A 15,415-nucleotide genomic window follows, 5' to 3' on the forward strand; every position below is an offset into this window, starting at 1 on the left:
GTGCTATGGCAGAGTCGAGCCCGGGATGTGGTGGGGGCCTAGGCCGGGATGTGACATTTTATCTTTAAACTTTTAAGGATTTTAATTAATTATGATATTCCTAATCATAAATTTATCATAAAAAGTTATATTTTATAATGATAGAAATTAAACTACAAATATCTTCACCAAAAAAATAAAATTAATTAAACTACAAATATTAAAGAGAAAAGAAAAAATTAATGTAGTTCAAAAAAAGGCCCAAAAAGGTTTCTACTGGGACTCGAACCCTTACAACTTAACACACTCCCATTTTACCTTTAGAATTTCAATATTACCTTTAGAATTTCAATATTAATTTTCAAAATAGAAAATGCTTGTTTTATTAGCACACCACATATTATTGAATTCCCACCTCACAACTTAACACACTCCCATTTTACTTTTTTTTTTTTAAATTAAAATTTATCTTAATCCAACCCCACATACTTTCTCGTAATACCCTCACACCTCCACTCTTCACATCTTAGGTGCAAATACATATTTATGTTTTTATATTTATTTTTTACACTCCCTGCTATTCACATCTTCGGATTTTTGTGATCAGATATGACTAAGGGTGGTTAGATGTGTGATTCTCATCACCAACCATAATTTTTTCAAGGGATATCATTCATAACGCATGTCACAACCCGTCCCAGAGATGTGTGTTATTTATTTATCGACGGCATAAAATTACCTAAATACCCTTGGACGTTGATAAGTATTATGGGATGTTGTGGTTTAGACTTAAGATTGTGGACCAATTAGCTATATTCCTCTATTATTGGACCCAATTAGAACTAAGTGTTCTTTTAGTTGTGATTGGTGGCTTTTGGACCACATATACCCACTTACCTTCTCTCTCTATCTCCCTCTCTGCATTTTCGTAAGGACAACCCAGAAACCACCTCAAATCTTGAAGATCGAAACCAATGTAAGTATCTTCGTGTTCCTTGTGACCTTAGGAATCCATTGGTACAAGTTTTAGAACCTGAAACCTTTGAAAACCCCGTGAAACCTAACCATTAATTTGTGCACTGTTCATGCGCACGTAAAACCTTGTGTTTCAAGGAATTTTAAGCTCATAGAGAGCTTTTGGAGGTCCCAAAGAGGCTCGGGGTAGTTCGTTTGAAGAATTTGGACGTCGGGAAGCCTAGATACGAAGAGTTGCAGAGGTCACGGGATTTTTGAGCTTGCTCCAATGTGATTTCATGAGATTTGAAGCTTCAAATAGGTATAACGCCATTCTTCTCACTTTAAGCTTTCATTTGGTTCAAATTTCGAAGAAAATGGTTGAAAAATGAGTGAGAATAGACGGTTAGAAGTCTTTCCTAGTTTTCGGTGACGGCTACGGTCGCCGGAGTTCTGAGGTAGGAGACGACAGAATATTCCGTCAAGTCTGATGGAATATTCTGACGCTGTCAGTTAGTTTGGACGGTTACCGTTGGGTTTTAATGGAATATTCAGAGGAAAATTCCTAACGGCAGTTAGGGAATCCTACGGATTCCCTGCGTGTGGTGGCGCGTCTTACCGTGTGGTGGCGCGTGAAGGGTCCAAAAATTAATCTGAAAATTTGGGGATGATCCTGAGGTTGTGTAGGTCACTGTGGTATATTCATATACCCATTTTGAGCTATGTATGAAAAGTTATTAGCTAATTTTGCCTATGTACTTTAAAATAACGTTTTTATAGTTAATTCGCATATAGGTGAGACTTATCCCGAGGACGAGCGTATCCAAGGGTGACTCGGGGGCTACGACCCTTCGACTTACCAGTGAGTGGGCTTTTGGTTTTCAGTATATATTTATATACTTGATATTTTCCCAGAAATATGTGTTTAAATAATAGTATGCCATAAATGCCATGCATATAAGTTTATAATTCATACATGATTTGGTATGTGATGCTTTATATATGTCAATGTGGTGCTGTGGACGCTCATGTAAGCTCAGGTAAGTTGTGTTTGGTTATGTGAATCATCGATGATGCGATAAGTGATTGAATAATGTTGAGCTCATAAAACTGCATTTAGGGTGATTGTGATTTAGCCATAGATATGGCACATGCCTGTTTATTATGTCATCTCCCGCACCATATGCTCATATTGGATCCAATTTAGGTGCACAATCTTGTCATACAGACCTTATTTATGGTTCCGACTCGTAAGTAACTAGTGAATTATCATACAACTATTATGTAAGAGTAGTGTTGAGCATGATTGTATTACACCCATTATTGTTGTATAGACCTTTTTGTTTGGTTCCGACTCTTGTGCAGTATATTGTCGTATATGTCATAGTAGTGACTCTGGCTAGAGTAACTTTTGAGCTATGAATTCAGCCGTACAGACTACCATAGGGGTTCCAGCTCACATGTTATATTTCTATGAAATTATTCTTACCTGAATTGCTTACTCTGTTATATATTGGCATGGCATACATATGGACATGATTATGTGAAACATGAATTGAATTGATATGATTGCATATATATATTTGTGTATATGCTTATATCTCGATTATGGGAAAAATTATACATGTTTTACAGCGAAGGGTTAGTTATGTTGATAAATGAAATTGTTTTGTAAAACATTTGTTTTTGCCCACTCACGTTTTCTGTTTTGTGCCCCTCGAGGTTTTAAGTAAGATTGTTGTTGGTGGCTTGAGGATGTCGACAGTTCTGACCTATCTAAATAATAGTAGGACATTCTTGGTACTGTATAACTAGTACTTGTCCTACTAGACTGCACCTAGACTTATTATGCTCTGATTAGGAGTGTTTACTTTTGTAACTAACTCCTATCACTTCCTGTTGAGTAGTGCACTCTAGTAATTCGATTTTTAATTATTCGTATATTTCCTATCATTATTGCTTCCGCACTGTGCACATGGCTACGTCACTCTCACGTGACGGCCAGCATGCCTTGATCTTGGTCGGGGTGTGTCAATGCAGCTATAGGCATGCCAATGTTGTTGAAATCACTAAAACAATGAAAACTATGAAGTCTTACTTCACGTGAAGCTTTTAAAGCATTGAATTCATGTCCAATTCACCAATTTTTTTTTTTTCAATCAACATGTTTGTAGTTTCATTGGTTTGAGTTCAGTTTTGCAATGGAGGGTGAGATTGGTTTTGAGAGTTGAAGAAGATAAATAATTTTGAGATATATACGGTAAAAGTGATTTAGAGTGTATTTAGATTTTTTTTATTCATTTTAATAGCATAACATTTATTTTGTGCTAAAATGCAATAGATGTTAAATTAGTCATATTGTTCGTATAAAGACACTCTTAATGTGCCCTTTTCAAAGAGCATTTTTGTCATATCATCTCCTTATATCTGTTCTCAATCCCAACATAATAAACTGTCTTTCCACCATGTTATTTCCAATTCTCTAACTCGCAACAGTAACAACATCGCATTGAGCCTTAAAATCTATAAAATTCATAATTATGAAGTTCATATTTTGGTAAGTGGAGGTGTACTTGAAGTTACATTATGAATGATCAGTGTAACATAGGTCCATGAGCTGAAATGAGAAAACCATCAAAATAGGATCACATCTCGTTGTTTATTGACCTCAAGACAATTCAACACTTCTTAACCTTTTTCTTTTACAAATTTTGATTTTTACACTGTTATTGAATTTTCAATGCAATAATGTAGCGTGACTATCAAGTGTCACATACCTAGTAAGAAAACTTTGACTTATCAATTAGATTCATTGCCTTTTATTCTATCAAATTACAAAAAAGTATTAGGACTCCTAGCTAATAAGGATTAAAAAAATTGATGCATGTCAATTCCACAAATATGCTGCTACACTTTTACAGCGTAGTTACACTTACGTATTATGAATAAAATCTCACAAATCATTAAGCTTAAACCCATAAATTCTATCTACTATTTATTCTATTTCTGGCACGCTCAAGAAAGCTCTAACCAAACTAATAATAAATCACTATGTAACATAAGCTATCAACAAAGTGTATCGTGTAACATTTGCAACTGTTACTACATTAAACTGTTATAATCATATTGCTCAATCGTAAACTTGCAAGTGAGTGATTCATACAAACACAATCATAAATGAGAGACCTTTTTGCGAGGAAAATAATATGTCAATAATTTTTACTTTAATGAGTCAAAATAGAGATACCATTGAATTTTTTATATTTTATTTTTCCGAATAAAGGGACAAGATGCTCACAGTTAAGCTCCTTGTGATAAAGTGAGATTCAAATGCTTGCATGTATTTTTCACAATTGCCCTTAGTAGTTATTTTCAAAAGAAGCAAAACTGATATTCTAGTTCGCCTATCTTCAAAATCCCAACATGATACCACTATTATAAGATTAACAATAAATGTTCAAGTTACCTCTATTTTTTGCGTAAATCATTTTTTAAAGATCTTTTAATAAATAAAAACAAAGATATATTCGAAGAATTAAATGTTGGTGAATACGGTGGGTGGTTAGGCATGTTTTTTTTTCTTTCTAAATTTATGAGGGTAAGATTGAAATAGTAATGAAAAAGGTAAGAAGGAATGAGATCAACATATTTGTAGGTATTTTCTAGAGCTGCTCATTTCTTCTGTGTAAATTATTTTTTTATTAGAGATATTTTACAAAAAAATAAAATAAAAATGAAATTCGAAGGATCAGGCAAATCTAACTAATGATAACTTGTAGCTATATAAGTATGTAAGTGATGTTGCTACATAATAAAGATGGCCGCACATGTAGACATAACTATATGCACATAATCAACAATTATGATTCACATATTTACAACATAAATGCCAAACTGTCTTAAAAAAAAAAAACAATATGAATCCAACGTTTTCTTTTCTCATTTGCAAAGGCTGAATTGCACTATTTATCAATTAGATGATTTTGAATTATTCACAGTTTTGCATTGGATTTCAGTGTGCTTCCCGTTTTGGCCTTGCCAAGTTTGTGTTATTACTTATTTTGCCACTGTCTCAGAAAATATATGTACACTTTATTTTTTTTTTCTTCTTCCTTATCTATCTTCCCTCCCGCTCATCCTCGACTATGACTTCGACTCCCCGCTCTTCTCCTTCCTTTCTCTCTTTCCACCCGCTCTTCCCTCCGTGACTAATGGGTCACAATGGCAGATGACAATGATTTCGACGATTCCGGCAACGGCTGGCCTCAAGGTTGATCTCAATCGATTTCTTATCACATCAGGTAGCTTCTAGATCTATTGCATGTAAACATTTGCTTCAAATTTTTGGATTTTCCTTTTCCTCATTTTATTTGAATTATGTATTTAAATTCCCCATCTCAGATGTCTTTTGTAATTTTACGAATTCGTTTATTAATTATTATCTATTTTTTTTCATATTTATTGTATGTAATTTTTTTTTATTTTCGTATTTTTTGAATATGTTTTACAGAGGTTGTATTAATATTCCCTTGACTAGAAATTTGGGGTGTGGTACGATGTTAATATACTAATTTTCTAATTTTGGGGTTTTGCAGGAAATGCTAATGTACTGATTTTCTGGGACTAGAAACGAGATGATAATTTATCTGGTATTTATTTTATTTTGTTTATTTTTTTCTTTTATAAATTTAGGCTTGATGGACAAAATCTTGAAAATAACAGTCCTTATGCACATTGCAATTATTTTCTGTTAATTAATGCGTTCTTCACAGCCTTCATGAATTGATTATAAGACTTTGATGTAGAGGGTTGTGATGGGAACATGAAGACATATTTCTTCTCCATGAATCTTGACCCATAATCGAAGTCTTAGAAATCTAATCTTGGTATAATTTTGTATTGTAGTAGTTCACATTAGTCATTGTGTATTGCAATATTGCTCCACAATATTTAACATCTCAGTTTACAATACACAATGTTTTGCAATTGTAAATTATAATTTTGTAGTTTCAACAATCATTCATATATGATAGTCATATGCGATTTCGTAATCAACATGCATCAAACATGAACTCAACCTTATCAAATCAACACAAACCCAATTAGACGATGAAAACTTGTTGCGAGTTTTGACATCATTTATGTCAAATGAACACGAACCTGACTTGAGTATACTATGAACTCAACCACAAGCATACTGAATTTATAAAGTGCACTCATTAATCAAAAGTCACTTATATTATAGACAATAATAATTACATTCTCATAGATCTCCTGTTGTGTATTGCAAATAATATAACATTATTTGAGTTGTCAATTTAATGCGTGGTCATTGCCCAACCCATTAGAATATTTGCCTTAAAAGTGTATATGTAATCTTTTTCATTCTATTATTCCCAACAATACTACATACTGTTAATCAAACAGTAAGTGTCAGCATATATATGGTGTTTAAATTATAGTGAAGAATCCACATACTTACAAACCAGATTCCTTTTTGTTTTATATCTGTTCTTTTTTTATTTGTAATCATGATATTTTGCTTTCGAGTTCTCTTTTATGGTTATAGTTCCTCTATGTTTAGTAATGGGTCTTGGCATTAAGTTTTGCACCTTTGGGAATTTTTTAGGTTTTAATAGCTGCCCTTAACAATGCACTAACGATTTTGGACAAGGAACATGTAAGTACCCTTTTCCTTCATTGTTCCAACGTTTATAGTTTTTGTTATGTAAAAACGAACTCAATTTTTCTAAATTTATTGTCATTCGTTTTCCTAATTTTTGTTTCTAGTCTTCTAAATTAGTGCAATTTTGCATAGGCGATTGTTGATTGCATCATCTTGACATTAATGTTCAACTCATTTAGCTTAAGAAATCTGTTATATGTCTCTGATTTTGTCAATAATTATGGATTGTTTGATTGGATCGCTATATCTCTTCTAACTTGGGAAAATTCTTAGAGCTTGCCTGTGGACTTAAGTATTAAATAGTTTCTCATTTTATGAAGGTAGTACCTTATAATGTTAATGAAATGCACAGTGAGTTGGAACTTCCATGTTCCAATTCCACTCCAATACCTCTGATTACACGGTAGGAGATATGGAACCTTAGTGTTCATGTTGTGAAGTGGAAATCACACCGAAGTTGACGCATATTATGTTTCTCTCATAATTGTTGAGATAGGTGTGGGACTTAAGTACCCCATTCTGTGAATAAACAGTCTAATTTTGAAAAGAAAAGTAGCATTGTGCTAAAGTTTGTTGATATTTTTTATTTTTCATTTAATTTTGTAAATGGTGCACATTGCGCATGTAACGTAACGATTGTCAAGTTAAAAAGAGAATACGTATGGTGCACATTTGGCAGTTTTCATTTATGGGTTTTGATTGCTTTTTTTTTTTTGTTTTTTTTTTTTTGTTCTTGAATTGTCATGAGTAAAGTTGCAGAAGAGGAACGTTCTGCAGACATTCTTCAAGGAAAGGCAATTCAATGAAGACTTTTTTATATTAACTTTTATTGAAATAACACGAAATAAGTTTTAATTAGTGTTAATTACTTTTGTTTTTATATAAATAGTTTTCAAATTATTTAGGTTGAGTATATGTTACCATAAACTTACCTTATGTCATAGCTTTGTTCATTTATGATTGAGATTGGCAATGTTTGGCTGCCTAGAAAATTGGAATAGATAATATAACAATACTTCAACAAATAATAAATACACAAGTTTTGTAATTTGCTACCTTTGTTCTTATCAGTTTCCCAAAAAGATAAAAAAAGATTTACTTTTTTGAAGTGTTAATGTATTTATTGTAATAAGAAATAGAGACTAAAGTACTTTCAATTTGTTCAAGTGGCTGCCGCTCATGCAGCAGTTTGCTTTACAAACATAAACGGTTAGCTTTCATATAATATGTTTGAGGATATTTCTACATCTTAATTTTTTTCTTTCTCTCTGGTTGCTACAAGTTTGTAATTTTACTTGCTACTTGATTATAAAAATGTAAAATTTATGAGTGTGTTTATATGACCTTTTAGCCAAATATAGGAAAATTTAATAGAAAAATAACCTCTCCACGTGCGGAGGCTCGATTTACAAATTTGTATTCGATTTTAGACATTTTTATTTGATTGATATTTTGACTTTTGTGCATATAAATAATATCTTTTGACCAATGAGTGAAAACAGAATTGTAAACATCGTTGTAAATATGTGTAAATAGGGTTGTAAAACCCACCGTTGAACATCTACTATAGTTGTACATGTATATAGAATTTTTTGGATGTTTTGTAAGGTTTTAAAAACACCCGCAACATCGAGTGGGCACACTTTTGCTAGAATATTTTGAGTTCAAAGAATTTTCCAACAAAACTATATTACAAAGTTCTACAAACACGATCTGTAAGAATTGAACATGAAATCCGCAAATATAATCGGTAAAAAACTCATTGATTTCTAGACTTGTTCTGTCACTAGATCATGTTCTTTCTGAACATTTCATGTATGTATGCATTATGTTTTGCGTCTAACAACGATACAAGAAAATACTATTTCATTTCACTAGCTACTTAGATAGGGTTCGATCAAGGTTTCTTGTTTTGGTAAATGTTGTAAACTTGTAGTGAGCATTTGCCGACCCGAATATGGTAAAATTAGTAATGCATGCGCGTCCCTCCTTGTCGTTGCAAAAGATAGCACCCTACAACTATTATATATAATTACGTGCGTCATTAGATTAGAGAAGGAGATTAAGATTTAATCACCTCAACATTAATTAATCAAGGTCAAGGACTTTTTTATTAAAAAAATAAAAAATCATGTGAATACTGTGAACTCTTTAACTGAATGGGCCGCTCTCCAACTACACTGCCACGTGTCGAACTCAAAGTTGTGGGCCCCAACAAAGTCCATGTTGCATGGATATAATTTGCCATAACATTTAAAACTAATTAATTTTTTTAATTTTTTGATCAAGCATCTTCCATTCAGCCACATCACCATACCCCTAACTCTAGAGAGAGAGGAGAATAACAACGCAGCTATTAAATTACGAAACTACCCTTACAATTTTGAACATGGGCTCACACAATCTTTTCGGTACATGTCACTCACACCCTAACGATAGCCCTCTCGTTTCTGTCATGTTCAGGAGAGGCACACTAGGGTCACCCGCGAGAAAACACTACATTCTGTGACACAAAATTACCTCTAAAATTTCTTAACCCTAACACCCTCCTCCTCCGAAACTAGAACACGATAATCCACTGAATTCCTTCAGCTGCCTCACATCAGGGACTTGAGCGATCTTTCCTTCACCGGCTTCCTCATCCGCCTCCTCCCGCTCTCGCCGCTGCCGTCGAGCTCATCATCATCATCCTCGTCGTCATAATTGAATTCCCCATTCGCAATTGGAGACAAGGGTGAGCGAGGACCGCTCTCATGAGGAGGAGGAGGAGGAGGAGAAGTAGTAGCAGAGCTGGTATTAGTAGCAATTTCACCCACGACCTTGGTCTCTTCCCTTTCTTTATCGCAGCCTCTCTTCCGGTTCCGACACGGGCCAAACCCCGAATAGTAATAGAACTCGTAGGGGTTAGAGGCGGATTCCTTCTTCGCCTTCTTCCGGCGGCGGCGGCCCCCATTTTCCAGCTGAACCACCCCACTCACCGCGGCAGGAGCCTTACTCGAAGAAATGTTGTGATTAATTCCATTATCCCTACTGTTTCCATTCCCGTTGGCCTTGACAATGTAGTTCGATCGAAGTAGGGAGAGGTGGTGGTTGCAGAAGGACTGCCCTTGCTTGGCTTTTTTCTTGCATTGCCACCCACGGCCGTCGTTCCGTTGGCAGCACATGCTGCCCATTCTCCCTTCTTCCACCTCCATCTCGCCCTCCGCCTTATTCGAATCCTTTTCGAATTCGACATCCTCCGCCACGGGCTCTTCTATCATTTCCAAGCGTCTTTCCTCCGTGGCATCCCTCATTGACGCCACGCTGCGTTTCGTAAGATCGTAACACAGCAACATTTCAGGGAGGCGCCGCGAGAGATTTTGAATAATAATATAATTAAGAGAGGGGAGAGAATAAAAACGAAAGGAAACAGAAAAACCCTAATGCTTGAAATAATAATAATATCGAACGAAATAGGAGAAAAACGAATCGAATCGACGAGAAGGAGAGGCTTACCTCTCGACAGCTCCGATTGAATCACCGAAGCTCCCACCGTAAAAGCTCTCTTCGACCTCCCACTACATACAAATAGCCACCCGAAACAACAAAAACCCATCAAAAACTCACATTTCCCCCTCGAAATATCACAAAAGGAAGGAAACCCATTTCCCTAATCGAGCATTAGACACTAAATACACGAAGAAAACAGGAAATTTTAGGGTTTATGACGAACCCTAATGTTAGGGGAAAAACCAACAAAACCAAGACAATAAAGAAAACCCTAGCTCCAGAAATGCAGGTAGGAAAACAGAAATTAATTACCATGAGCTCAAGGGCTTAAGAGGGGCTTCGCAGATCTACCCAGAAATTTAAAGAAAACGAAAATGGATAAAATTATCGAGCTCGAAGACAAACAGATTTAACTGACCTGGTCGGACTCCGGTACCAAAGGAATAACATCCCAGGGGTTCCGGTTGAGCTGGCACACGTGCGGATGGAGGTCCCCAGCAGCTGGAGCATGCGAGGTGAACAGAAGGGGAGAGACCTTGGCGTTCTTCCTGATCCGCATCTTTCTTCTTCGACAGAAAAAACAAAAAAAGCTCCGAAAGAATAAACAAAGATCGTATCTGGGAGGGAAAGACAGATGGAGAGAAACCCAGAAGGGAGTGTTTGGCTGCCGGGAAATTTTTTTCTCTCACTTTCTCGAGGGTTTTCTTGGACTGTGGAGGCTATCGGGGGTGAGAGGGTTTTTTTTGTTTGCGCAGATCTCACAGTACTCGATATAATCAGGGTTTTGTTATTAACTTTTCTGTTGCCTTCTCGGCCCCTCGTATTTTATACATTTTCGATTTATAGTACGCTTTTACCATTTTAACCCTAGGTTTGGTGCTATTTACGGAGGCGAGAGGTGGGTTGGTACTGCGCCTGAAAGGAAAGCCTGCCGCTATTACACGTCACGGTATTGTCCAAAAATAATATTTAAAAAATGAAGATAATGACGGAACCGGCTTCTCTGGACACGCCCCCACAGTAAATTAAAGTGGGTCGTCTGGTCATTTCCCTTACCAACGAGAGATTTTTCATTGCGACTGAATACGGACAATGGATAGCATATAAGTGAAAGAAAGTTTTATTTTTCAATTGTTAATTTTTCAACATAAATATTTCATTACTTATAATGACACGTGGTGTTGCACTCGGTGTTTCGAGCACATAGAAACACCCAAAGTCTTTTGTGGTAGCAGGATCATGGGGGAGGGAGGTGGCGCGTGGGTTGAAATATTGGCGAGCCGCGCTCGGGGGGAGCAAGTGGCGAGCACGAATGGCCCACGGGCAAGTGTTGGATGAGTGTACGTGTGCGTGGGATATTGGAGGAAATTGGGTTCGAGTCAACAGAACGGACGGCTGAAATGGAATCTGATGATAAGATTGATGAGGTGGCACGGCATCCGATACCGGGATTGGGTTGTGCTACGTGTCGGTATGAGGTGGGACTGTTGATAATTTGATATCCATTTTAGCTGATGTTTTAGGGTTTTTATTTAAATTTTTTCTTTACGTTTTTTTGCTTTTTTTTGTTTCGTTTTATTTAACTGTTCGGTTTAGATATTTTATGACTGTCCATAATTGGGCAGCGGGGGCAAAGGTGTAAAACTGTGTGGTATAGTCGCATTGGCATCCCAGTGGTCAACCCATGATATTTGTATTTCTGCAAACCCTATTTGAACGTGTGTTGCTGAAATTATAACCATGCTTAATTTTGTAGTTCATGGTCCTTCGAATGTGTTTTGTGCCCTATTTTTGTAATCTTTTAGACCATTTAACACTTGAATTGATAATTTTTAGTCTTAAAATCCACAATCAAAAGGATGCAACAGTAAGGCTTAACGCGGAGCACATGACGGAAATATTGGTATATAGAACTTTCAAAGATCATGTTAACGGACCAAAGTGTAACACATTCATAATTTTTAAGGACTTCTAGCATTACAAGGAAATTGGCATCTCCATGGTCCATTGATGATGTTATAATTTTATAATTTCACAATACCTTTTGTATCATATTTGTTGCTTGCAGGTTTTATATAGATATAGATTTACGTGTGTGGTGTCTTTATGTACATATTACTTGTTGTTAGTCAGTAAATACGTGACAAGGGGTTACTCTTTCCGTTTCTTTGGCATGCATCGGTCAAGAGATGACAATACACGTTTATTTTGCTCACCTTTTTATATAGATAAAGATGTACGTGCACGATATCCATCTGTACCTATTAGCGATTCTTGATTAGTAAAAATATAACAAGGGACTACTTTTTTTTAGTTTCCTTGGCATGCAATATTGGTAAAATTTGGTTGTAATTTAGGGAAAAAAAATTATAATTATACACTTGGGTTATTTTTAAAGGAAAACTAATGAAAATAGTTTAAAATTTTTGAGTTTTAATCAAAATGACAAAAAGGTATTGTAAGTGAATAGTATCATGAGTGACTTTTTAGTGTAAAAATGTCATTTTCGTTAAAAGTGAACAGTATCAAAAATATTTCGTTAAAACTCCCTACTTTTAACTCCTTATTTGCCCCAATTTGTACCAACATTTGAAAAATGAAAACTCACAAAAGAAGGATTTAAGAAAGAATCAGAGGATATATGGCTCTCTGTATGTTTTCATAAAGCAAAAGAAATTTTAATGATTACATGAATACAATTTGGTAAATTTTTGGTTGAATGATGACCATAAGCTTCATTGCAAAGCATTGCTTAAAAAATTGGGATATAAGACGCATCCTAGGCAAATATATGATTAATCAAATCAATCTTTTCCTTTTGTAGACAACTTCGATAATGACGATTAAGAAAAAAACAACGTCCATTATAGTTTCCTCGACATTTAGAACTTGATCGTAAATGTTTATAATTAGAATGAATAATTGATAAATTATGTCTTTGTCTTTCTAGTACAATATATTTAGACACACAGAATTAATAACGTTAAGTATTAAAAAGTGTGCCAGCGTTGTGATCAGTTTTGTGTGTCTAGTTAAATAAGTACCCTTTCAATTATTCTCTATTTAACAACTTGCATTGATCAAACAAAACTTCAAGGTAGGTATTCTGCAAATTTGATCTTTAGCAAATGCATTTCTGAATTATTTCCAACAATCCTTCTGGGTTTTCTAGCTTCTGCAAAATTGGACCAAGTCAAGGAAAAAACTATTTCACTGCAATTTAAGCCAAGCAACTAAATTGGTAGTAATACTATAACAGCTCTGTTCATCTTGTTCTCGGAAAACCCTCCCTTCATATGAAAAAATCAAATATGCACACATTGTACTAAACTTTATCAGGTCATGAATCTAGAGCTTCTGCAGCAAATTAGAGGGAATCAGATCAGTTTGGTTTGCAGCAAAACTTGGATATCCTGAAAAACCTTAATCAAACTGAATATATGTTACTAATTAGGGTTATTTTTCAAGTGGACATACATTTAGACTTACAAATGTGCAAACCCTAAACCTCAACAGCAAAACAGCATATATACAGATCGAAGACGTACCAATGTTTCCAAGCAAGTAGTAAGTGCAGGGCAGAAAGTGTCTGGTTACTTTTGGTACCAAACTACTGCGGTTCCATATATAATGGAGGGACAGGCAGGGCAGGCACAGCAGCAAATATGAGGACAAATGGGTCGACCATTGGGTATTGCTGTCTTGGACTCTTGGATTTTGCTTAATTAGTATTCCCTTCATTATATTAATTGTCATTCAGTAAAACTTATATCCACCTGAGTGTATAATGTTTCTATAGCAAACAACACACGGCCAGCTGTGTAATGTGCTGCATTTTAGATGGGGAGAGTCCAGCAGTCGGAAGCATCACTAGCTTACCTAATTGCGAGTTTAAATACTAGCCGAGTATTATACGTACATTCCGGGATATTCAAGTTAATCTGTAGCTAGGTTGAGTGAGGCAGGGTAATAAGGGAGAAGTAGTTTTGGATTGGCATGCAGCTGAGCTGAATATGTTAGTAGTAGCTGAGCTGAATAGTATTGTAGCACTAGCAGGTCCCAATGTTAATCTGTCACTAATTTTGTACAAGTGAAAAAATTGGGACAGTGTTATTTCACAGTTGCTTTGAAATAATTCAATAAATTGAAACCTGGGTCTGGCTGGGTGGACTGGCCCTCACATGCCCTACCACAACCTATGTTTAGCCTTTTGATGCCGCTTTTGTTTGCTATGCTCCTTATTTAATAATACTAGATACATTAAAATTTTAAAATAAATTTTATAAAACTAAATACTGTGGTTATTGATGATTGGATTACTTAATTATTGCTTAACTTGCTTATTTCCTACTAGTGACATATCATTTAGTTTACAAATTTATTTTAAAATTTTAGTCTATTTAGCATTGTCTATTTATATTATAGGGATAACATAAGGGGGGCCTAAATATAAAGATAATGTTTGCATTCCCTTCTTGGGGATGAACTCATCCTCCCATTTGTAATGACGTATTTTCATTGTAAAAATTTCATAATCGGAAATGTTCAACCTCTTAATCTTCATAATCATCTCTACAAAAAATTATTCGAATGGGTGATTATTTAGTCATCAAAATGTACATATCAAATAGAGCAACGATTCATCATGAATATGCTAATTGATACCTACACAACTATTGGGTAAACATAGATCCCAGAGAATGAGTTTAAGCAGCATTACTAGAAGAGGGAGTTGATGAGGTTTTTAGACCGGGCACTGGGTCCTGTGACCAAAAACCTATTAATAAATAAGGACACATTCCAACTAATCCCCAACAAATATAAATTTGTATCAAATTATAAACTAATCCCAATTGATTTTTTTAATACAATCGGATGGCTAAACGTACCCCAATTCATATATTTTTTTTTAGGAATAATCTTCAAAAGAAGATTTAAAGGTTGAATGGTTTCGGTATAAAATTTTACTTTCAAATTCAACACTTGAATTTTTGTGGTTATTCCATTTCGGTGTATAAGAGGGGAATATGTTGGTTCTAGATTGATAAGGTGTTTTGCTAACCAAAATGAAAAAGGAAATAAATGTTATGCCGATGAGAGATTCATAAACGAGAAAATGATACAAATGATAAAGTTTAAAAGTTTGAAAGAGGCCCAACCCAATCCATTAGCAAATTTATATTGGGCCACGACCCAACAAATCAAATCTAAATTGGGCTACAACCAATAAATCAAACAAAATTATTATCAGACCAATAGATTGCAAGCCGAATAATAATATTTAAAAAATATATATTATCGTTTCTC

General features: G+C 35.1%; 1 protein-coding gene and 1 long non-coding RNA gene across 2 annotated transcripts; one reads left to right on the top strand and one right to left on the bottom strand.

Moving 5' to 3' along the window:
* Positions 1-5,069: 5,069 nt before the first annotated feature.
* On the top strand, positions 5,070-7,823 carry LOC126631044 (uncharacterized). The gene is made up of 3 exons (XR_007626220.1): positions 5,070-5,234; positions 5,529-5,582; positions 6,563-7,823. It is a non-coding gene; the product is annotated as an uncharacterized LOC126631044 (long non-coding RNA).
* A 1,048-nt stretch (positions 7,824-8,871) lies between these two features.
* Positions 8,872-10,891, bottom strand: LOC126587239 (uncharacterized). Its single transcript, XM_050252312.1, has 3 exons — positions 10,527-10,891; positions 10,115-10,176; positions 8,872-9,922 (listed from the first exon to the last, which is right to left on the bottom strand). The coding sequence occupies exons 1-3, from the start codon at positions 10,665-10,667 to the stop codon at positions 9,217-9,219; spliced, it is 909 nt and encodes a 302-aa protein (XP_050108269.1). The 5' UTR covers positions 10,668-10,891; the 3' UTR covers positions 8,872-9,216.
* Positions 10,892-15,415: the final 4,524 nt, after the last annotated feature.

Source organism: Malus sylvestris, chromosome 1 (assembly GCF_916048215.2).
Source record: "Malus sylvestris chromosome 1, drMalSylv7.2, whole genome shotgun sequence".
Lineage (NCBI taxonomy): Eukaryota > Viridiplantae > Streptophyta > Magnoliopsida > Rosales > Rosaceae > Malus > Malus sylvestris.